The sequence below is a fragment of the Electrophorus electricus genome, chromosome 15 (genome assembly GCF_041902795.1).
Source record: "Electrophorus electricus isolate QZ-2024a chromosome 15, ASM4190279v1, whole genome shotgun sequence".
Classification (NCBI taxonomy): domain Eukaryota; kingdom Metazoa; phylum Chordata; class Actinopteri; order Gymnotiformes; family Gymnotidae; genus Electrophorus; species Electrophorus electricus.
In genome coordinates this window covers 13,290,001-13,312,049 of record NC_137511.1, presented here as the reverse complement: position 1 = coordinate 13,312,049, position 22,049 = coordinate 13,290,001, and the positions used below count along the sequence as shown (strand labels likewise).

At 40.4% G+C, this 22,049-nt stretch overlaps 4 protein-coding genes across 6 annotated transcripts in view; 2 read left to right on the top strand and 2 right to left on the bottom strand.

Annotated features, from left to right (window-relative positions):
* Positions 1 to 105: 105 nt before the first annotated feature.
* bccip (BRCA2 and CDKN1A interacting protein) lies at positions 106 to 4,007 on the bottom strand. Its single transcript, XM_027017500.3, has 7 exons — positions 3,806 to 4,007; positions 3,545 to 3,619; positions 3,320 to 3,400; positions 3,044 to 3,130; positions 2,396 to 2,583; positions 722 to 881; positions 106 to 614 (listed from the first exon to the last, which is right to left on the bottom strand). The coding sequence occupies exons 1-7, from the start codon at positions 3,926 to 3,928 to the stop codon at positions 444 to 446; spliced, it is 885 nt and encodes a 294-aa protein (XP_026873301.2). The 5' UTR covers positions 3,929 to 4,007; the 3' UTR covers positions 106 to 443.
* A 4,528-nt stretch (positions 4,008 to 8,535) lies between these two features.
* wbp2 (WW domain binding protein 2) lies at positions 8,536 to 13,046 on the top strand. The gene is made up of 8 exons (XM_027017484.3): positions 8,536 to 8,708; positions 9,376 to 9,484; positions 10,070 to 10,205; positions 10,480 to 10,572; positions 10,768 to 10,917; positions 11,332 to 11,442; positions 11,677 to 11,753; positions 12,029 to 13,046. The coding sequence occupies exons 1-8, from the start codon at positions 8,650 to 8,652 to the stop codon at positions 12,074 to 12,076; spliced, it is 783 nt and encodes a 260-aa protein (XP_026873285.3). The 5' UTR covers positions 8,536 to 8,649; the 3' UTR covers positions 12,077 to 13,046.
* Positions 13,047 to 13,048: 2 nt separating this feature from the next.
* Positions 13,049 to 18,353, bottom strand: trim65 (tripartite motif containing 65). 2 transcript variants are annotated; one of them, XM_027017481.3, is made up of 7 exons: positions 18,237 to 18,353; positions 17,416 to 17,867; positions 16,909 to 17,004; positions 16,405 to 16,635; positions 16,044 to 16,212; positions 15,844 to 15,933; positions 13,049 to 15,460 (listed from the first exon to the last, which is right to left on the bottom strand). In XM_027017481.3, the coding sequence occupies exons 2-7, from the start codon at positions 17,848 to 17,850 to the stop codon at positions 14,922 to 14,924; spliced, it is 1,560 nt and encodes a 519-aa protein (XP_026873282.2). In that variant the 5' UTR covers positions 17,851 to 17,867; positions 18,237 to 18,353; the 3' UTR covers positions 13,049 to 14,921. The 2 variants fall into 2 exon arrangements, with proteins under 2 accessions (XP_026873282.2, XP_081553819.1); XM_081697693.1 differs by lacking the exon at positions 15,844 to 15,933.
* A 94-nt stretch (positions 18,354 to 18,447) lies between these two features.
* The window catches only part of LOC113581975 (large ribosomal subunit protein mL38-like), a 4,339-nt gene continuing 737 nt past the window's right edge, over positions 18,448 to 22,049 (top strand). The window contains exons 1-8 of one of the 2 annotated variants that reach the window (XM_027017482.3): positions 18,448 to 18,598; positions 18,779 to 18,973; positions 19,804 to 19,953; positions 20,096 to 20,298; positions 20,433 to 20,505; positions 20,866 to 20,911; positions 21,037 to 21,195; positions 21,517 to 21,653. In XM_027017482.3, coding sequence (XP_026873283.2) covers positions 18,511 to 18,598; positions 18,779 to 18,973; positions 19,804 to 19,953; positions 20,096 to 20,298; positions 20,433 to 20,505; positions 20,866 to 20,911; positions 21,037 to 21,195; positions 21,517 to 21,653 — 1,051 coding nt within the window. In that variant the 5' untranslated portion in view covers positions 18,448 to 18,510. Of the gene's footprint in view, positions 18,599 to 18,778; positions 18,995 to 19,803; positions 19,954 to 20,095; positions 20,299 to 20,432; positions 20,506 to 20,865; positions 20,912 to 21,036; positions 21,196 to 21,516; positions 21,654 to 22,049 lie in introns of both variants that reach the window. The other variant, XM_027017483.3, reaches the window with a different exon arrangement.

Genomic DNA, 22,049 nt, shown 5'->3' with positions numbered 1-22,049 from the left:
AACACTAACATTATCTGTACTAATCCATCTACTCACCTCTTTTCATTATATACATGGAGAATTAAACATTTTGATTGCTACTCCAAGTATTAATGAAAAGTCCTATAAGAGAAAGGCACTTTATTTTATAGCCCATTTCAGATGATTACACACACACAACACAGACAGTGTTTTGGGAAAATAGATGTAATATACACACTTCTGTTTCGTGGATTACAGCAAACTATTAAGTTACTGTAAAAGGAACTGGCTTCTGGTTTCATCCTGGCCTACAGTCCCATTTGCCTTATTGGTCAGTAGCTAAAATCCTGAATATCTGACCTTTTAGAAAACAGCTCCAAAGGATGTAAAAGAAAAATCTCATTAGATTTTCATATAGCGGACCAAAGGTCAGTCCGTCAGTGTTGAAAGAGATGAAAGGCTTGGAGGCCTGTAGGGTCAGTTTAGAGGGTGAGGTACTCCTTTAGCTTGTCCATGATAAATGGCATTCTGTCCATGGGAACTAGACACACCGTACGGAAGGGTTTCATGGGCACATCATCGAATGACCATCTTCCTGTGAGACATGAATCAGCCTCCCCCTGGACAGAGTAGTTAAACTTCGCAACGGCTTGCTGTGATTGGATGAGAAACAGAACGCCTTTAGACCAACAGTGGAAGACAGACATTTCCCATGATCATATTTGAACTTTTGCAAGATGATCGTGTGCTCTGAATACACCTCATAAAAGAACTCCTCCTCGGCGTTGACGAAAAGAAGCTCCCCTTTGGGAGGTCCTCGGGCAGGCTTCTTGGTTTCCTGACACGTTTTGCTGATCAGCAGACAGTAGTGACACTTCCCACTGGGCTTGTTGGTCTTCTGTGCCTCAGCCATCTCCTCTCTGTCAAAACGTCCATGCGAGATATTTTGTACATACATAGAATATATATATTTCTCTTGCATATATATATATATATATTTCACATATAGAGAATATCTATATTTCTCTACGCACCCCTGTTTTCTTTTCCTCAGTTTGCACAGAGCACTCGCCACCATTTCACTGCGGGTTATACTGTGTATGACTATGTATGTGACGAATAAACCAAACTTGAAACTTGAGACATTAAAATCTCTCACAAAAGACCACTGTGGGACTACAACAAAGGAGTAAGTGCTAACTGTGGGCCTGATTTTAGGTCTTCGTTTAACTGAACAAAGTTGTTTTGAGACTACCGTAAAAGCGTACAGGTTGTGATTAATCTTTACATTACAATGCTTTGGAGAAATCGAGGTGGTGTCGAGCTTAAGCTCAATGCAGCTTTGTCCTTTGTGTATGCTGGTGCCATTTGCTGTGCATTTGTCACGGAAGAGCATGGAAATCGGGGGTTTGGCCTGGTATGAGGTGACATGCAGCCTCAGCACTGTTTATGCAAGTCTGAATTCTGTGCCATTACTGAGCCATATGATGGAATTAGGGACACAAGTTGTCACAAAACAATAAAAACAAAGGACAATACACTTTCAGAACTCCCAGCATGGATTTAAAGGACTATAGCTCAGAAAATGCTCATGTTTACAAATGAAAGACTAATGAACTGCTTGTTGAAAAACAGCTCTCATATGCAAAATACTGAGGTTTTAGTAAGAACAGTATAACTTAGAGTTGTTACAAACTTTGTATTCAAAAAGGTCTAAATGCCAGTTTAAAAGGACAAAACCCTCTAGGCTGATACCATAATTTTGTATTATTGAATTCCAAGTGTTTTTGGGACAAATTTCAGGACATTCAACAGCTGCCCCCTTGTGGTAAAAAACAAAAAAACCAGCATCTAAATGGCAGCTGTAGCCTCTTCCACTTCGTAGGGCCAAACAGTTACTAAGGCAATGTCAAGCTGTTTTGGACTCCTGAGACTGGTTACCGTTTCCTCTTCCATAAATATTGTGCTGGAAATCAGGGCCAGGAAGTGTTTGTGGCACAGACAGGCTCTCAAAAAGGTCACTAAACAACTCGCCACAAGACGGATAAGTTGCAGTTGTTCAGATGTTAACATTTATTTTTATTTGCAAATAAGCACAGGACATGTTCAAATGCAACAGCAGAGAAGACAACAAACATTCTACCTCCATTTGTGTAGCAAATAAGCAAATCCCAGTTATTAAGACATCCCACCCAAATGGTTCTGCAGCTCTGAGCGTAGTTAGCTAACCGTGCTTTGTAATCATTCTGTGCCTTGTTCGCATGGATATGCGATCAGACAGTCTATAATAAGAACCCTAGTTTCCCAAAAGTATCATAGTGTTAAGATAATAACTGTTTGGTGTAATGCTCTCTAAGATGACCTTTGTTTTGCAATGCTTTTGGGGAACAGGGCTCAGTTAGACAGTAGAAAAGAGGCTATAGAGAATACTCACAGGAGCTGTCTGTAGAGAGGCAGAGCAATCTGCGGAGGAACGTTGATGAAGCGTTCGCTGAGTAGCAGTCCAACAGACTGAGATCCATCATGCAGAACCTTCTCAAATTGCTCCAGCACACCAGCCGGGCACAGTTTTTCACACTGCCCTAAAATCAGCTCCTTGATCTGTTCCACGCATTCAACACCCTAAACCCCCCCCACACACACACACAATAGAACATGACATAAAAATGTCATAACATTTTTATAGTATAAAATGCCAGGGTTTTGTTGATTTATTCCATTTATGGCATTGAACATCCCAGCTATTGTGTAGTACTACTAAGGGCTTCTGACTGTGCAGAACATTACATCAGGTTACTGCTTAGATTTTTTTAAATGCAAGGTTTTTTTTAGATGTTTAAATCATAATAAGATGAAGATTTAGTGTGATTGTAATTATTTTTAAGTGCATTATACAAACCTATCAATGTATTATTTGCTTTTGGGCGTTCTAAAAGTGTATATAGAAAACAAATGTAACAACTTTATTTTGTGCATTCCATATAGCTTAGTAAGCATCCATATTTCATACTACAGTCTGTGCACCCTACAACAAGCCATTTCGACAAGGTGGCCCAAATCTTAAGAACTATTGTAACATTACCTTTCTCTCGGTTAGATTTAAAATGCTGATAACGCCAAACACTTCGTCCGGATCCTCTTCATCGCTGTCGTCCGGCAACTCGGCTTGCTGTAAACACAGACATGCAATATACCTGCTTTCTGGTGGGTGGGGGCGTGTGTAAGTGTGAGATTGAGAGAGACTGACTGGTCGGGGCGGTTAAAACAGTAGACGGCCCGTTTGGCTCGTTAACTAACTCAAAAGACCCCTGAACACTGCACTTGACTAGTTTAAAAACATGCTGAAATGGGTTCTCACCTTGATGACACTGCCTATGTGAGACTGCTGGATAATGATGTCCGTGAGCTCAGAGGTGTTCACATGAGCCTTCAGGAAAAGCTGTTAGGTTAGAAGAAATGCACGACTTAAAACACGGTAACCTAGCTATTACCAATACGTTTTAATAAGGCTGGCTAAATGGTTTACCATCTAGTTACACATATACATTTCTTAATTCAAGCTATGCCGTTACTAGCAAGTTACCTGCTGCAGCAGTTTCTTAACGCCACTGAAATCGTTGTCACATATCGCGTGGGCTTCGAAATCCACGACAACCTCCTGAACACAAGTCAGTGTCAAAAAATGTAACAAACTTTAGTCAGCCGGAAATATATATGAACTAATGACATCCCGACTAGAGTATCTGATAGCTAGCTAACGTTAGGATAGTTTAACTAGCATTCTAGCTAGCCAGCTTGTCAACATTAACGCTACGCCAGAGAAAACCCAAGCCAAGCTATTTACCTCGTTTATTTCTTCTTCCGAGTCTTCGTCGTCCTCCTCTTCTAGTCCTTCATCCAAACTGTCATCACTGTCCTCAGGATTTTCACCAGTTCCAACTGCACGTCTTTTCGCTGATGAAGCCATGCTGCCTCTCAGATAATTGACACACGTTGGGAAAGGGGGAAATGAGGCTCAGTTCGGTTCATATTTTATTTCAGCAAAACTGACTGCCATCAAATGCCATTACGGATCTTACAACACGAAGGCTTCTAAGGAGGCATAGTCGCAGTCATAGAGCCAACATGGCTTCTTTTTCTATTTTATACCTGTAAAATGGAAGCCACCATTTTTGTGAGGATGTACCAGTAAAAATAAAAGTACCTGTGTCCGCCCATACATTGCCAGGATTATACAATAAAAGCTATCCCATTTATCTATATGATATCAGAGTATGTGAGTATGTAATATTCTTCTTTCCTTTGTTTACTCTATTCTGTCTTATTATTTATTTCTGTTTAATTTGCCATACTGGGCTAACAGTATCCTGTCTGAGTAGCCTTACACATAAATATTTTATATATTTAAGTACTGAGTATTTTAGATACTTTTAAGATTTTTATATCTTTTTAAATAATACTTTAATACTTTCATTTTCTAGAGGCTTAAATGTATATATTACCCTATTATTTTGGTATTACTAAGAAGAAGAAGAAGAAGAATAGCAGAAATAAAATAAAATTATAAAATAGGATAAAACAAAACTTTTAAATATAAAGCAACAAATAAATTGCAGGATCAGAAAATACATGGGAAAAATCACCAAAATCATTTATTACAGGTCAATAAAAAGCTATTCTGAACAGATGGATTTTCACCCTCATAATATACAGTTATGTGCAAAATAATAGCAGTCTAACATCACTAATGTATTTAATTACTGATTTTGGCAGAAAAGATAATACAACATGGGAAAAGATTCATGACTAGGTGTAGCCGAGTAAGGGGCAACCAAGAGAATCAACAGTCATGACATGCACACTGCTAATTGGGTGTAATTTACTCATTTAATGAAAGGTGCGTATTCAAATTAATAGCAGTATGGAGTTTAATCAGTGAGGTCATTCATTCTATGAAGAAACAGGTGTCAATTATGGCCCTTATTTAAAGAAAGAGGGCAGCAAATGTTGTACCTGCTGGTTTTAGCCTTTGCTCAGTGAGTTAAATGGGTTATTCTAGACACTGTACTGAAGGAGAAAGAACTTTGATCAAGAAGTTGACTGGAGAAGAGGAAAACATATAAAGAAGTGCAGAAAATAATTGGCTGCTCAGCTAAAATGATCTCAAATGCTTTAAAATGACCAACAAAACCCAAAACATGTGGTAGGAAAAGGAATACTACCATCTGCGTAGATCATAGAATAACAAGAATGGCAAAGAAGCATCCAATGATCAGCTCCAGGGAAATCAAAGAAGATCTTCAGTTACCTGTGAGTACTGCAACAATCAGAAGACGCCTACGTGAAGCCAAACTATTTGAAAGAAGCCCTCATAAAGTACCATTGCTGAAAAAAAGACGTGTTCAAAAGGTTACAGTTTGCCAAATAACACATTGACTGGCCTAAAGAGAAGTGGCACAACATTCTATGGACAGATGAGAGCAAGATTGTTCTTATTGGGTCTAAAGGCCACAGACAGTTTGAGAGATGACAGTACACTGTGAAGACTGTAAAACTTGGAGGTGCAAGCATAATGGTTGGGGATGTTTCTCATACTTTGGAGTCAGACCCATTTATCGCATACCAGGCACTATGGACCAGTCTGAATCAAAATATCAAAATACTGGAAGCGATCATGTTGCCTTATGCTGAAGAAGAAATGCCCTTGAAATGGGTGTCTCAGCAGGACAACGGCCCCAAACATACCAGCAAGCGGGCAACATCCTGGTTCCAGACCAACAAGATTGATGTTATGAAGTGGCCAGCCCAATCCCCAGACCTCAATCTGATTGAGAATTTGTGGAATGACATCAAAAATGCTGTTTTTGATGCAAAACCCAAGAATGGACTACATTCCACAGTTCTTCTGCAGTCACCTTGGGCTGGAATATCTGTTCGCAGGTGTCGGATGTTAGTTGGCTCCATGCCACACAGATGTAAAGCAGTTATCAGGAAATAAAGGTTATACAACTAAATATTAGTTCAGTGATCAACAGAAAAGCTCAATCTGTAAACAACATTTAGTTTATACTGTAAATATTTGAGTTTGTAAATGAAAATGAAGACACTGCTCTTTTTTTTTTTGAACAGGCTATTATTCTTTTTTAAAAAATTCATTTTCAGTTTAGAAATTGATATTTCATTCATGTTTTCATTTGGAATTGAATGTGCAGTGCTCCCAGTGCCTTTGTGTATATAAAAAGTAATGCTATTATGAGGATTGATCTTTTTCTCAGTTGTTTTAAACACACTGCTCTTATTTTGCACATAACTGTATGTAGTTAAACTGTCAAGAGACCCCAGGACATTAGCAAGAAAATTCCAGAGCTTTAGGGCCATACTTAGAAAAAGCTGTCTTGCCACATTCAGGCAGCAGGTATGACCAGTTTATTAGATCTCAGAGCTTTTACAAGAACATACCAAATAATCTGTACACTGAAAAACAATGGAGAGAGACCATACACTTTTGAAGATCATTAAGTGTATCTTGAAGTCACTTATGAAAGACAGAGGAAGAATATGGTCTCTCGTTCTTGTGCTTGTCAAACTTCTCACCACAATATTTGCACTCTCTTCATGTTGGTTTCTTAGAAGTCCAGGCAAAAAGAGCCCTAGCATAATCCAGAGGAGTTGACACAAAAGCATGTGTGAGTTTATCACAACTGTCAACTATTGAGAGAATGTCACAGACCTTGGATATATTTCTAACATAATGTGATAAAATCCAATTTTGCCAACATTGCTTATATGGTTCATAAAGCTAATATTGATATTAATATTTCTGTAACACCCAGGTTTTGGGACAAGGAATTGAGTTTTGTCTTTGTTTAACCTTTGATGTCCTCAAGGCAATTAAACAGGAAACTAACAGACCTTCAGAGGTCAGTCATTTGCTATTCTGTTCCCAATTGGTTAATCAAGTTATTTATTATGTTAAGGGATTTTAGGGTTGTATTTTGACTGTTCCAGAGGCTTGATAATAGTCCAGAACTATTATAACTTGATTGTTAATCAGTAACAGTGTTTGTTGCATTTTATATATGTCATAGTGCAATTTAAGCTTAGTGTTCTTTGACTTAGTATATCTTCATGCCACCTTTACTTGCTAACTTATTTATCATAAATAATGGGTGGTGCAGGGATTTTCAAGGCCTGTTTGTAGGGCTTCCCCAAATCTCAAATGATTCAAAAGGCTAATTGTAATGTGAGATCTGCTGAATATCTGTAGTGTGAATATTGCTGAAGGATGCCTAAGAATTTTAAGGAACATATTACAATAATCAAATATAAGCGAAGGTTGAACTTGCAAAAAGAATAAGAAAATCAATAAGCCTGCATGGTAGGTATCTGTCATAGATTAAGATACTCTAAAGCTCTAAAGGAAAAACTGACAGTATGTAGCAGCCTACTTACAAGTTTTATATAGAGTTTGAAAACTAGAAGCTACTTGAAAACACTACATTCATATTATTATTATAATTATTATTACGATTATGATTATTGTTATTATTGTTGTTGTTGTTGCTGTTGCTATGCTTGCATAACTAAATGTAGAGGCTGCAGAACGACGATCATTACAAGAAAGACTGCAACAAAAGGAGCAATTCTCTGGTAACCCTATGCTTTCTGCTTAGGCAAGAAAGAGGGATGAAACTATTTAAAGGAGCAATGAGTAATTTTTACCACTAAAGAGTAGCAAGCAATATTTATGAAAGTGATTATTTCTTATTTTTAAATTTTTCTAAAAAGTGCAGCTCACAAGAGAAAAACTCTCATTACTTTGTATGCTCCAGAGGGTCCCCCACATGGAGGCATCCATGTTTAAACTATATTTAAAACAAAATCTTTGAAACATCCAAGAAACGATGTGTAAATATAATGGCTGCTTCATAACGTGAAGAATCCTTGGGAAAAAAAATGACTTATTGCTCCTTTATTGTGCTATCAGCCACTGGCCCAGAGAAAGAGAGGGCACGGCTAGGATTCACAAGATGCCGTACCCCTCCCCGCAGGCTGTAAATAGTTTTAAATTTAGTATTTAATGTTGTATTTTGGTGTTTTTTGTGTGTGCATTATAATTTAGTGGGTCTCTTAGTTTAGCTGGAACGTTGTTAAGCGTACTATGTTTTACGTTCAATTATCTCCCCCATTTCAGTCAGGTTGGTTTCAGTTATTATTATGTGTCTTTATAATCTTATTAATAAGACGAGGCAGATCCACAGGGAATATTCCTATCCATGCGTAACCAGGTACAAAAACAATAATACTGAAAATCCAGGGTCTGTAAACGGATATCTAATAGGCACTACAGTTAAGAGTCATCACTGACAGGTTTCCACCACTAATCCTTATAAATAAGGTACTAGTAAAGTTGATAATAACGCAAATGTTTCCATGGTGGCACGTCAACAACTCAGATAGAATGAAACAGAATATAGTGTCTTGCTAAAACCTCTCTAATCCAAAAATATTAATGAGAAATATTCGGGAAACGTCCACTGATTTCCAAATATCTGTTACGTCATAAAGAGGCGTTGTCCATGCCGGAAGTGCAGGTGCAGTCGTAAATAACCATTTCTTGCTCTCCGCAAATTTGTTGGAAGGAAAGGAGCTCACCTTGTGAATGCTCAGGAAACAGGTGGAAACACGATGTCCCTTAACCATAATCATTCAGAATCCGGAGGTGTCATCATCAACAACAGTGAGAGGTAAAGTTATCATCGTTGACAGTCTGCATTCACATAACTTAATGTTATCTAGGCTAGCTAGCTATAGCAAGCAAGTCAACGCAGAATAGCTAGTTAGGTAATCTCACCTAACCTAACTAAGTTAACCTAGCTAGCTAGGTCATTTAAATTGACTTCAACGATTTTTTGCTTAACTGAAAACCCTGACATTGTTACAGCTGATAGACTTTTCGCTCTGTGCAAATAGTGATCCATGTCCTGTGTCTCGTAATAAAATATCGGCTTGCATTTGCTGGCCATGTAATGGCTAGCTAGCTGATTAAATTAAGTACTATTATATGAGCTGTTTATTTGACAACTTGGCTAGTTGACTAACGTTACATACATTTTGTGTGTAATGTTACTCTAGCTGACATAGGTGGGTAAACTGAATGGTTAACGCTAGCTACAGAACTTTGTAACCAGTACAGACGTTGGTGTTATCGGGCCTAATTGGGCCATACAGTGGGAACCAGTGGATCGGGATATGTATTATTAATACACATTATTTATTTAATTATAATACAATATGTATTATGTTTTATTTTTGATGCTCTACCATTTTGTGTCCCTTTGATATCAAAGCAAGTTTTGAACTTGGGAATATGTGATCATGATATGCCCATGAATAGACTGGGTTTCTCCATAGTGTCTTGATGTCCTATGAAAATGTGGAGCTGGCATTCAGTGATGCAGACCACTTACCGGAGGCTTTTAGGAAGACCAGAAAGGGGAGCATCTATCTTACGCCATACAGGGTGAGTGTGACAAGATTGCAAGAAAGGGGAGACCTTATGGAGATGATCTTTCTGACCAGTACAACACATGACTTACTTATGCAAATGTAAAAGTGCAGTTCTGCTTGAACAGGATACTTGGGGGGGGGGGGGGGGGGGGGGGGGGGGGTAAACCATGCTCCCCTGTACTAGCTGTCTGCTTGGTACAAATGTCAAACCTTTTTTAGTAAACTGCTTATGTATTTATAAGGTATTATTTTGGTAGTGCTTTATTTTTTCCTGGAGACCTGAATGGATGTAATGGCTACAGGAATCCTTACAATGGCTCTAAACTGAAATGATACAGACCGTCACTGGTCGTCCATTGGCCACACAATTCGTAAACGTCTCACCAGAAACATTCTCATATATAGCCAATGTTCCTTCCTTCATGGTCGAGAGCAAGTATCACTGTGTTCTAAATGAAAGAAAGGATTTCTTATCAGGCCAGACGTAGGCATAGGTGATACTGGTATCCTGATTATTAACATTCATTAGTCTTAATCATTACTCCAAAAATTGGTCATTGATGAGGACTTAAGTGTTTACATTTTTTTTTTTTATCAGCTTATCTTCGTGGCAAAGGGGAAGGATGTTCTGCAGTCCTTTATGATGCCATTCTACTTGATGAAGGGTTGTGAGGTCAAACAACCTGTCCTTGGAGCCAACTACATAAAGGGCACAGTGACTGCTGAGCCAGGGGGTACGAGCTTCACTCTCCTCGTTAATGAAGAGAGACTCATGACACTTGTTTTACTGCACTTTAGTGCAGGATTCTAACAAAAAGCCCAAAGATGTTCTTTACTAACCAGATTATGTTCTCTAGGACTAAGCCCTGTGATGAACTTGAGCTGAGCGTTTAATGAACTTTAGCTGTGAACAACCATACCTGGCCGTGTATAGATATCTTTATTGTTGCCTGAAGTGATTTGTAGAACACATTAGTAAAATCGTTTGGTTGTCACTTTGTTTTGTAGGTGGTTGGGAGGGGTCTGCAACCTTCAAGATGCTCTTCATCTCTGGTGGAGCAATTGAGTTTGGACAGTACATGCTACAGGTGGCAGCCCAGGGTAAATTCACCAACCCCTTCTTGTTTTCTGTCACTGGGGGGGTGGGGCTTTGGGGTATGTCTACCAGCAAAGACTACAGATTCCAAGCATATTGTTTGTGGTTATTCGGATTCCGGAGGGGTTCCGAAAAAAAAAACAACAGTGCATCAAATGTAATGTGTTTGATTCAGAATTGTTTTTTGTTTTTGCTCCTAGCCTCCAGAGGCCAGCCTGTGACCGGTGATTTTGGGTGTCCGTACATGGCTAATGGAGCATATGTGTACCCTTCCCCACCTCCAGCTAATGGCATCTACACCACTGGACCCCCTCCTCCTGGATACTCCTTTCCTGGACCCCCTGCTCCAGGTGATGCGCTGGGGGTGATTGATTAATTGTGAATTGCAATTTGGCTGAGGCGTGGACACAAGCTGAGCTTGTGAAGAGTGTATTATCAGAATAAGGTTGCACTCATATCATATGTGCATTCTGTTCCTCATAAGTTTTTGGGACCCATCTACTTACTTAAATTAATGTAAATAAAAAAATATATGTTGACTCAAATGAACTGTGCTATAAGTGGACCCTGCATGGCAGCAAAGCGTATACACCGACTACTGTCATGCACTGTTTAGCCTTAGATAAACAACCAGATGTTCTCAGTCCATTCTGTCATTGTCAGTCTTGAGATGCAAAGTTAAAAATTGATACTCTGGCCTACCCATTTTATGACCTGCATATGGGCTTTTACACAAAAGTGTCCCTTTTTTGTTTCTTGCCCAGGTGTGTTCTACCCCAATCCACCCGGTGCTGCAGCATACATGCCCCCTCCACCCTATTCTGCCTCTGTGGCCCAAGCTCCGCTTGATCCAGACCTTCCCCGGACACCTGCAGGTCAGGACCACAGCCCAGCAACATAATTATCATAATCACGATTCCAATGATCTCCCAGGAATAGTGCTTAAAAAAGATCAGCTTTGGCTAGCTACTTCAGAGAGAGCATGATGTGCTGTGATGTGATGTGCAGATACTGCAGATATACAGAGATGTACAGTTCGGTAGAGCATGAATGAATGGTGCTTTATTAGGGGTAATGTAGTTGATCATGTCTCTCTGTCTGTCTCTCAGCGGAGGCGAAGGCTGCAGAAGCAGCAGCCAGTGCCAGCACTTCCTCTTTCCCACCGACTCGCGTTTACCTGCCAGAAGTGAGTTGATCTCCATTAACCCACATGAACCAAATAACCTCTTTTACACTCATTTACTACCAAACACCCATCGGATGCTCCCGCCCAACCAACCCCCCAGCAGGTTCACATACCTATTGTTTCCCTACACTGCTGCAGCTACGTCTGTGCCTCAGAGCATAGCTATGAGTCTCCCAGGAACACATTCAGCACACCTGCTCAAAGTCGCTTTACGCAAAGCTTTGGATGCTGCATGGACAGATAATAATTGGATGTGTATATCTTCTACATTACAGGACAAGCCCCCACCTTACTCACCACCGGAAGACAAAAAGCAGCAGTAAAGGTCTGAGGACAGCAGTTCCACAGCCAGACCCCAAGTCTTCTCTCTCTTGCCTGTGTTCCCAACAGCAGCATTTCATTTCATTTCATTAGTCCGACTAACCGTGTCCTCCTGTAAGGCTGCATGCAGTAGTGAAAGTCTCCAGCAAGTAGCAGTAAATGCTGTACCCTGGCAGAATTGGGGAAGGAGAGGATAAATGGCACAACTGTTTTTGATTTCATACTGAATGAGAAGTAAAATATTAGCTAGGGTTGTTAGCAAAAGGAGTTTAGAATTTGTTAATATTTTCTGTACTTGTAAAGATGTAACTACATAGAAATAGCTACATACAAATTGCTGTATAGAAGCAATTGACTTATGTAAATTGCAATGTTCATTTATTTAATGCAAATGGGCTAGTTTGAGCTGGTGTGTGCTGTGCTAAATAGAAAGGACCATGATTATCTGAGAGAATGGGAACGGTGAGCTTGGATATGCAGTATAACACTATTACTGTGTATTCGCGTATTAGCTCAGTCATTTCATTGTCATACTTGGAGTCGTCCTCATTATTCCCGTTTCCGGAACATGTTGTAACTTCAAGGTACCTTGACCAAAGCACCACATACTGTGCACATCACCTGTGGATCTGCTTTCCCTCGTGATCTGTGGTCCCGCTGCACTTGTGACTACTGCCGTTCTCTCTCGAAGCATCTCTCTAGCCCTGGAGCATGGCGCAAACTAACATAGCACTTTAACTCTCGTCATGCCAGTACAATCCCCCAGCACCACCCTTTTGGCTGCAAGTACTATTTATTATTGAGCATAGTAATTAATTAACTACTAATTATTTAATTACAAGTAATTATAAGTAATTAATTACTTAATTTATATGACTGAAGAAATGTAAAACCATTTCAGAAGCATGGTCTCAGCTGCAATGTCCAACATGTAATGTATTTTATTAAAGATGTACTAGTTGAAAGTTGAAAGATTTATTTGAGGGATTTTTTATTTTTATTTTTTTAAAAACAAACACTTCAAAATATGGTTCTGTACATTCAGCATTCACCCTGCCCTTAATGAACTGATAGAGTAATGAAAACTGTATTGCACTAACAGATCATCCTCTAGTGTGAGTCCTTTCCTTCTCTCCCTGTGATGGACTAACAGTGGGTGAGGGACAGCAGTCTGCGTTTTGTTCTTTATCCAGTATAACCATTCTAAGAGCACATGGTTCAAAACTTATCTTTTTCAGCCTTTTGACTTCTGTCTAGAAGAATCAAGAGATTAAACATCTGTACCATTACTCAAACAATCCAGCTTGTTCACAGTTCTAAAATAAATAAATTCAAGATGGCACATTGTGTGCTTTAAATGTGTTCCACTTTCTGACTCAAAGCAGAGCAATTGATGTAAAGAGAATTTGGGTGGGGTTCAAACCGCACATCTTATTGATACAACTTGTTTAAAAAATGTTGATTTATAAGTAACCATTTAAGACAGGTAGTGGAAAGGCTAGTGCCAAAATAATGTGCAAGAAAATTGTCTACAGATCAGGAGGGTGTAATGCATTTGAACACCACACAGAGAAAAGACAGTGTGTGACAGTCTTGAGTTGAACTCTTAACAAAATGAATCCATCTCATAACATAAGTTACATTTGCTTAAAATCAAACTTAAAATCAAAGAAAATTGTTTTATTCCTAAAATCCATTTTATACACCCAAATACATTTGGGGCCAGTTTAGTCTAAGCCTATGCTTAGAGAAAATATGAAACCCAGTTCTGATTCAGTGTTGGCACTGCAATTTAGTCCAAGACTAGGCTCAATCCATGGCTGGAAAACCAACCCTTGGCATTTCCCATAAAACACCTCTTTCAGTTCAGTACTCTATAAAAGTCTTTCAAAAAAGGTTCCTATGGACCTAGCTCCAAGGAACACAGTCTTAAACCATTCTTTAAACACCTAGATATACAATTGTGCCAAGCTGCATGACAATAAGGTAATTTACAAAACAGACCTACACAAAATTACTACCACCGTTAATCTAACATAGCTTGTAACGAATACAATACAATTTCCGTTCTATGGAATTCAAAAGTGCTTTGAGAATTCGAAATACTTTACTCTACTGGAAAAAAAGTAATGTTCAGTGTCTTGATAAGTCAGATTTCAAACTCAATTTATAATTACAAGACAAATAAAATACATTGCTAATTCCTCCCAACCACTCTTACTATATCCATTGGTGGTAGTGTATCAGGAATTGAGCTGACAGCTTGAATTTCTCAGCTTCTAAAATGTAATAAAATATCACTGAAACTAGAAGATCATGGAGTGTCATGGAAACTCAAAAGTAGAAATTATTTGAGTATATGAGACTTCTTAGGCTCTCCATTTAATAACACAGTGCCTCAGTTTTCACCTTTCTAGTGAAAGGGTCTGTGGGAGATGTTCATTATGGAGTTGTCTAGTTCTTGTCTGACACATCACCACTGGGCACAAATTAGTGCCAGAGTTCTAAACCACAACTATTAGAGGCCCTCCCCTGCAGAGTTGTATGTTTTCCCTGCACTAGAAAACGTGTCACTTTATGTAGCTAGTGTTTCATAATCTGCTACAAAATCATTTGTGTCAGAGAAAAGAGAACATTAACTGCCTGACATCAGATCATTATCAAGCTCTCTTTGAGCTAAATGTGTTTTCAGATGTAGTGCATTTAAGAACTGTGGTTTGAGGACTGTGGTTCAACAACCTTGCTGGAAAAAGTATTTTTTTGTCCTTTGAGGACTGTGGTTCAAGGAAGGTGGTTTAAACTTTGAGGACTGTGGTTCGACAGCCTTGCCAGAAAAGGTCTCGCGGTTCACGGTGGGCAGAGAGTAACACTAACCCCCTCTCCGATCCAACAGGCTGGGAACAGCTCGTCAGTGAACACGCAGTGGAAGGCATGTAGCCTCACCTGGCCCTCGCTGTAGTAGGTCAACGTACCGGACTCGTAGTCCAGCAGCATACCGATACGCAGCGGCTGGGACTGGCCCTGCATCTGGCCCAGCACGGGCTCCTTGTTACCAGCATGCCAGGCGCTCAGCTGCCGCTCGTCCAGCTGAAGGCTCCAGGACAGCTCGTTCATCCCCAGCATGCCCGTCCGTCCCTTCTCCTTGCGTGGGATGGCCTGGTACGTCACCCCCACGTATGCCCATGGCTTGGACACCTCCAGCTCCCAATAGTGGCGGCCGTGGGTGAACTTCTCAAAGCACAGCACCTGCCAGGTGTGGTCGAAGCGGGCCTCGTGAGCCGGGACAGGACGGGGCCCAGAGGTAAGGTGCTCCGCCCGACGGTTGCTCTGAGAGAGCAGGAGGTTAGCGTTGGCTGTGCGAGGGTCAAAGGTCAAGGAGCAACGGTCTGCGAAAAATAAAATAAAGATTATTCGTAACTGATATTTTATCAATCAGTGTTACAGTCATAAAATCAAGTTAGAGTGATTATTGTAAACTTTTTTAAATACAAGCGTGTTTACCTAGCTTGTTGTTTAATATTTGACTCCTCTTTGTTTAGCGTTTGTTGTTTCAATTTAATGGTGAACACATTAGAACTGGAGCACTTGACAGATGCTCTTATTATTCTAGATTGCTTATTATATTCTAGATTCACCCTTTAAAAGGCCAGATAAACCTCAGAATTATTCCTGTTTGTTTATGGTGTTAGTAATAGCACACAACTTTGATAACTAATAATACCTATGATAAAATAGATTATATGTAATATGACAAAAGTGAATTATTTACATGCACTAAGGCCTTCCTTTCCTGCTGTATAAGATGGCGTAGCAGGACTGGGTACTACAGCAAGCACTGGTCTTTTGTCCTGAGGTGAAGCTAAAACAAACACACAAACCCCAAAAGAGCAAGAACACAAATAGAATATCTATGTTTCACACACAAATCTAAAACAGCTCCTTTTTTGTTAATTTAGTTACCAAACTGACCTTCTTTGTTGTGCCCCACAGCTGCATAAACAGCTTTATCCAGGTCCTCACACACCATCTTAGAGATGCGAGACAGCACGTCTGTGACCGGAGCCAGTTTCTCCAATACGTTCACATTAACATCTACAGGAACCTCACCCATCTGAGGGACCTCTATCAGCATGGAATCCTATTCTCGAACACAGACACATATAACTAGCATGAATAATATGGCAACTCTTTATCTAAAACATTTTAAAATTTGCATCCAACATGATCCCAGGACCTTTACTATGTCAGAAATCTGTTAATCTCAATCATACTCAAAAGCCCATCATCTGTGAAGGTTCAAATGTGGCCCAAGGTGCACTGGCACAGAGACCTGTATAAGCTGGTGATGGGGGAGGGTGCAGAGGCCAGCGATCTGCTCCTCGAGCTCTGAGAGCTGCAGCGCCTTCTCCTGCAGGTCACGGAGGCGTGCCTCGGCCTGAGACAGCAGAGCTTCCTGCTGATGTGCCACAAAGCTCTCCGTCAACTCCTGCTTCTCCTCCAGCACCTTCAGCAGGTGTGAGAACTTCACGTTCACCCACTGCGACGTCTGCTGCAGAGACACCTGAGAAAGCAGCACCAGGGAGGCCAGGGAGAGAAGCACCAGCAGGGCATCACAACACAGATCTATGGCCCGGAATCATCATTCTGATACACGGTGACTCAGTGGGGTCATCCATTGGGCAGGATTTTAATGGGTTGAATGTGGTTCTGGTTTATAATGCTGTGCAACACAAGGCTGGGTTAAAATATCCTCTTATGATAAACTCAGTTTTGTTCAGTATTTTCTTCATAAGAGAGTTACACGGCTAAGGCTCTCACTGGGCTGTTTTCTTACCTTTGCTTTTGCAATGTTCTCTGTGAGCTCCAGAATGTTTTGCTCTGTATTCTCCCTGCACTTCCTGATCTCCAAGCTTTTCTTCTTCAGAACTGCCTGTCAAATCAGCACAAACACAGCAAACATTCCATACTTTGTATGTCATCAGGTAGAACTTTACAACACAATCTGACAAAATACTGAAAACATGAATATTGGATATAATATCTAAATACTTTAAACCAGGTACATCACATGATGATTAAGGCACAATGGTTTGAGTTAGAAACAATATCTTTACAGAAGTGTCTCAGGAATCATGGCTTCTTATTCCTTGGTCATAAGTCAGAGCTGTTGTGGACAAGCAGCAGAGTTTCTCTACAAAATGTTTACTAAGAACAGCCTTGCCATTATTTGAATGTTTTCATGTGGTCACAAATTTGGTCACAACTTGTAAGTGAACTACAAAAACAGGAGTGCAGCTTGTAAACTTCAACAGTTGAAACAGACGCAGGTGAGCGTTATTACTTCTCTGTTACTCCTCTCCTCTTCCACCAGGACCTTGTCGTGATTCTTGCATTCATTCATCGCGCACGCACAACAAACGCACATGCGCTCGTTCCTGCAGTACACGTCAAGGGGCTTCTGATGGCGCGCGCAGAGCAGCTCGGTGCCGACGTCGGCTCTTTCACACGGAGAACCGGCATCTTTCGGATCTCCGCCGCTGTCGGCGGCGGCTTCGCTCAAAACCGACAGGGACACGTTCCGCTTGAGCGAGGGTCTGGTGGGGAACTTCTCGTTGCAAACAGGGCAGTTGAATTCAACGTGTTGAGGTCTCCCCTTCTCTCTCTGATCCCAGTGCTTGGAGATGCAGTCCTTGCAGAAGGTGTGGCCGCATGGTATAGTCGCCGGGTATTTAAAACGCTCCAGGCAGATCGCACAGCATAAACTGTGCGCCTCCATGACACAAACACGTTAACCTGTCAAAAAGAAAACCATGCAGTAGACTAGGATGATAGCTAATGTTTGCCACAAATTGGTACATGTCATATTGTTTAAGGGTTGCTGAGGCGTAGTGCATTTAAATACGACACTGTGAAAAGAAAAACAAAGCAATATTTATACTCCTAACTCGATATTTAACCAGCTAGCAAACAAAATGTGAGCGACCATTATGGCCTGACAGCTAGCTAGCTAACTTAGCTACGCTACCATCAAAACATACTACTAGATAGTTGCATTTGTGTTAGTTACAATGAATGACACTGTCGCAAAGGGCATTAACTCCATGTTTTAACCTAGCGTCAAATTTGACATGTTCCCGCGATAATAACGTATGACTTACTTACCACGCTCTGCTGAAAGATGATGTGATGTAACCTATCCGAAAGCTATTCGAATTCCTCTTAAGCAGAACTTCACAGTGTACAGCGAGAGTAGTTGTGACGTTTCAAGCATAAATATTTTACGTGTGTGTGTGTTTACGTCACAAATAGCATACGTATATGTGTTTACGTCACAAATAGCATACGTATATGTGTTTACGTGTACTGCGGAAGCAGCTGTGACACTCAAAGCACAAGCACGCACACGTACTCACGTCACTCTTTTTTGTATTCCAAAATGGCGTTAGGCAGGGTGGTGAGACGCGTGTTGCGTATCGGGACAGCTTTGAGGGTCAAAACCAGTGCAAGGCTTTTTAAAACAGAAGGCAAGCGATTTATTTATTTATTTACGTTTTTGTGGTCTCCGTTCACATTTGCTTTGTCTGTGATTTAATCTACGAAGCTTCGATATCTCAAACTTCACATATGCATGTCCGGTGATTAGCTAGTCTGTCCAAGAAGTAGCTGACATTAACTTCTTAATGGCATTTTTTTTTTTATTCCAGCACATTTAGGTGTATTATGTCGACGGGCTGCACCTCTGGGTCCAATGCCCAACGCAGGCATAGACTTGGAGAACCTGGAGTCGCTGGAGAAATATCGCAGCTACACACGTTATGTCCAAGTGGCAGAGAAGACTAATAATAAAGAGGTTTGGTGGAAGACGTACAGGAAATACACAGAGACAGAACATGACCATGGTACATGCGACATCTATATTGGTATATAAAGACTCGGCCTTGACGTCCTGGACGTGAATGTAGCATAAAGCCTTGATCTCAAATGGTCTGCTCGCTTACTCATTCACTAACTGCATAGGCACTTCTGCATGTAGTGTACCTCATAATAAGAACTGCATGTGTACAACTTGTCCAGAATGCAGCAGCATGACTGGTTTTCAGTCTTCCGAAGTTCACACATTACTCCACTGCTGCGCTCCCTTCATTGGCTCCCTGTAGCTGCACGCATCAGATTTAAAACCTTGATGCTTGCCTACAAAGCCAAAAATGGACCAGCCCCTTCATACATGAGGTCAATGGTCAAAGCCCGTTCCGTACTTCGAACCTCAAGTACGGCTTGGCTTGAAATACCTTGCTTCAGGTCTCATGGACGACAAGCATTAAGGCTATTTTCTGTCCTGGCTCCAAGATGGTGGAATGAACTCCCACTTTCTGTCCGGACAGCAGAGTCCCTTTTAGTCTTCAAATGCAGTCTATTTGCAGAATATTTCAAGGACAACTGACACTGCTCCCATATTGACTGACTAATTTATTACATGCTGTAGGGTATTAGTTTATGTTCTTTAACAAACTCTAGCACTTATTGATTATAACACTTATCATTGTTTAAGATGGACCTTATGTATTTTGCACTTCTAGGTATCAGCATTCATCCCTGTATTCTAGTTTATTGGTATGTTTGATTCTAACCTACTGTACTGTACTAGGATATATTCTATGAGTAAATGACAAAGCACTTTTGTAAGTCGCTCTGGATAAGAGCATCTGCTAAATGCTGTAAATGTGTACAGGTCTTAAGGATGAGGCAGATTTTGAGCCAGTGAACATCGGGCTGCCTCACTGTCGGCCTTCCAGAAAAGTGGAAGTTAAAGAGAGGATAAGGGTGACGAAGCAAAACAAAAACAACTCCGACCTGGAGAGGGCTACCCGCCTGCGCACCTGTATGTCATGCTTCCATTGTCCCACAGTTTCATCTGAGCCTGCTACAATATGCATAATGCTATTATATAAATCAGGTTTTTTTACATTCACCTGCATGCACATCGTGACCTTGGATTCCACCCCTCACCCTTCCCATTCTAGTTCGCATTCCCTTGGACAGAGTGAAGGCAGAATGGGAGAAAACAAACGGGCCACATCACATTCAGAGGCTGGCAGAACACTACGGAATCTACCAGGATCTTTTCCCCATGGCTTACTTTGTGCCAAGAGTCATGCTGAGGGTGGCATATGGAGATGACAGTAGTGCCATGGTGCATTATGGCAACCATTTATCACCTAGTCAGGTGCGATAATCTCTGGTAATCTGAGATACTCAGTTACTTCATCTATGATAATCATCTTGTCACAGGTGCTGTTTGGAATTCAGTGAATAAGCTTTCACCCACACCACCACTGACTTTTTGTAATCATGTTTCAGGCATCGTTAGCACCTCACGTAAGCTTTGAGGCAGAAGAGAATTCTCTCTGGACATTGCTCCTGACAAGCCCAGGTACCAATAAAATACCTGGAATTAAAGACAGAAGGTCAAAGGTTCAAAGTTGTTTTGGTACTGCTCAAAAAGCAGATTTTTGAACTGTTATTTAATGTATATCAGGGAGTGATCTCAGTTGTTTTCTCCTACTGTCTGTGTTAGTTTAAAATGAAAGTTTTGAGAAAGTGATAACTGCCTGTTTGGTCAGGGTTTTCCCCCATATTCTAATCTGGACAAATTATGTAGACAGTCCTTGTCAGTTTCAAAGTACACCACAAGATGGCAATATAAGAGCTTTGGAGAAAGTTTTAACAAATGGAAACATTGTCCTGAGTTTTAATGGGTATTTAATTGACTCAAATGTCCATGTTTTCTCAGATGAGCATTTACAGGATAGTGAGCAAGAATATGTTCATTGGCTAGTGTGAGTATTCAAACTGGAATAGCTTTTCACATAGCAAAGGTTGTCTATTTGAGAATTGTTCTGCATATTACTACATATCGAGTGTTCTTTACCAGTGATGTAGATAAATGTTTTTATTTTCACAGAGGAAATATTCCAGGAAATGCGGTACATTCTGGACAGGAAGTGTGTCAATACATTGCACCATTTCCCACCAAGGGAACTGGTTACCACAGATACATCTTCCTCCTGTTTAAGCAGGAAGTACTTGTTGACTTCAGCAGTGATCTCCTGCCTTCTCCCTGGTGAGCTAATAAAGCCAGTGCACTAAATTGGCCTCCTTATAAAGCTCCTCTTTTAATGCTGCTTTTGTGTCATTACTGTGTTGAATTTATATGCAATTTCAGGAATATTAAATAGACAGCTATATAGAGCTGTCTGCATTGAGTTTTATGTCAATCATATTTGTAATATATGATCTTATTTGAACTGTTATGCACAACCCCTGTAGTGTTTCTACAAAATAATTGTGTTGAATCCATCATGTATATCTTGTATCAAAAGTATTTGCAGTTGAAAATGTCCTCAGCATTTGGTTTGTGTGTGTGGGGGGGCGTGTGTTATAGTTACAGTCTAAAGAAGCGAAGCTTTAAGACACTGGAATTCTACAGGAAACATGAAGACCTGATCACCCCTGCTGGACTGGCTTTCTTTCAGAGCCAGTGGGACAGCTCTGTCAGTGACGCCTTTCTCACACGGTTCAGTAAGTCACAAAATAAGCACAGTAGCTTGCACACACACGTAAACACACACACACACACAGCTGTCTGTCATCTAATGCTGATAGACTTAGACTTGCCAGTCTAATATTTGAAAACGATTAGCTTGGTTCGGTTTTTCACACTGATCCATTTAAAATCTTTGCCTCTGCTAATGGATTTTATATTGCAAATATGCCAGTATTTTTCAACAGTCCTGGTCAGTGTCAGACAAGCACAAAATGTTTACCATTCTTTTAACCTAAGAGGCAGTGATATCAGTACAAAATAATTTTATGCTTGTTAATGCCTGTCTTGCATTAAGCCAAAAATTAGTATCTTTTGTTTGGGAAATGTGAGACATGTATTAACAATATTTTAAAACTTGCAATCGCTACAGA

What these genes read in the sequence shown, in the direction of transcription:
- wbp2 (XM_027017484.3), top strand. Translation starts at nt 8,650, where the DNA reads ATGTCCCTTAACCATAATCATTCAGAATCCGGAGGTGTCATCATCAAC. An exon ending in TCTATCTTACGCCATACAGG is followed by an intron (nt 9,485 to 10,069) that starts GTGAGTGTGACA and finishes TTTTTTTATCAG; the next exon opens with CTTATCTTCGTGGCAAAGGG. An exon ending in TCCTGGACCCCCTGCTCCAG is followed by an intron (nt 10,918 to 11,331) that starts GTGATGCGCTGG and finishes TTTCTTGCCCAG; the next exon opens with GTGTGTTCTACCCCAATCCA.
- trim65 (XM_027017481.3), bottom strand. Translation starts at nt 17,850, where the DNA reads ATGGAGGCGCACAGTTTATGCTGTGCGATCTGCCTGGAGCGTTTTAAA. An exon ending in CCCATCACCAGCTTATACAG is followed by an intron (nt 16,213 to 16,404) that starts GTCTCTGTGCCA and finishes GTTCGAGAATAG; the next exon opens with GATTCCATGCTGATAGAGGT. An exon ending in TGTGGGGCACAACAAAGAAG is followed by an intron (nt 15,934 to 16,043) that starts GTCAGTTTGGTA and finishes TGTTTGTTTTAG; the next exon opens with CTTCACCTCAGGACAAAAGA.
- bccip (XM_027017500.3), bottom strand. Translation starts at nt 3,928, where the DNA reads ATGGCTTCATCAGCGAAAAGACGTGCAGTTGGAACTGGTGAAAATCCT. An exon ending in TTAAGAAACTGCTGCAGCAG is followed by an intron (nt 3,401 to 3,544) that starts GTAACTTGCTAG and finishes CTAACCTAACAG; the next exon opens with CTTTTCCTGAAGGCTCATGT. An exon ending in AGGAGGAGTTCTTTTATGAG is followed by an intron (nt 615 to 721) that starts GTGTATTCAGAG and finishes ATCCAATCACAG; the next exon opens with CAAGCCGTTGCGAAGTTTAA.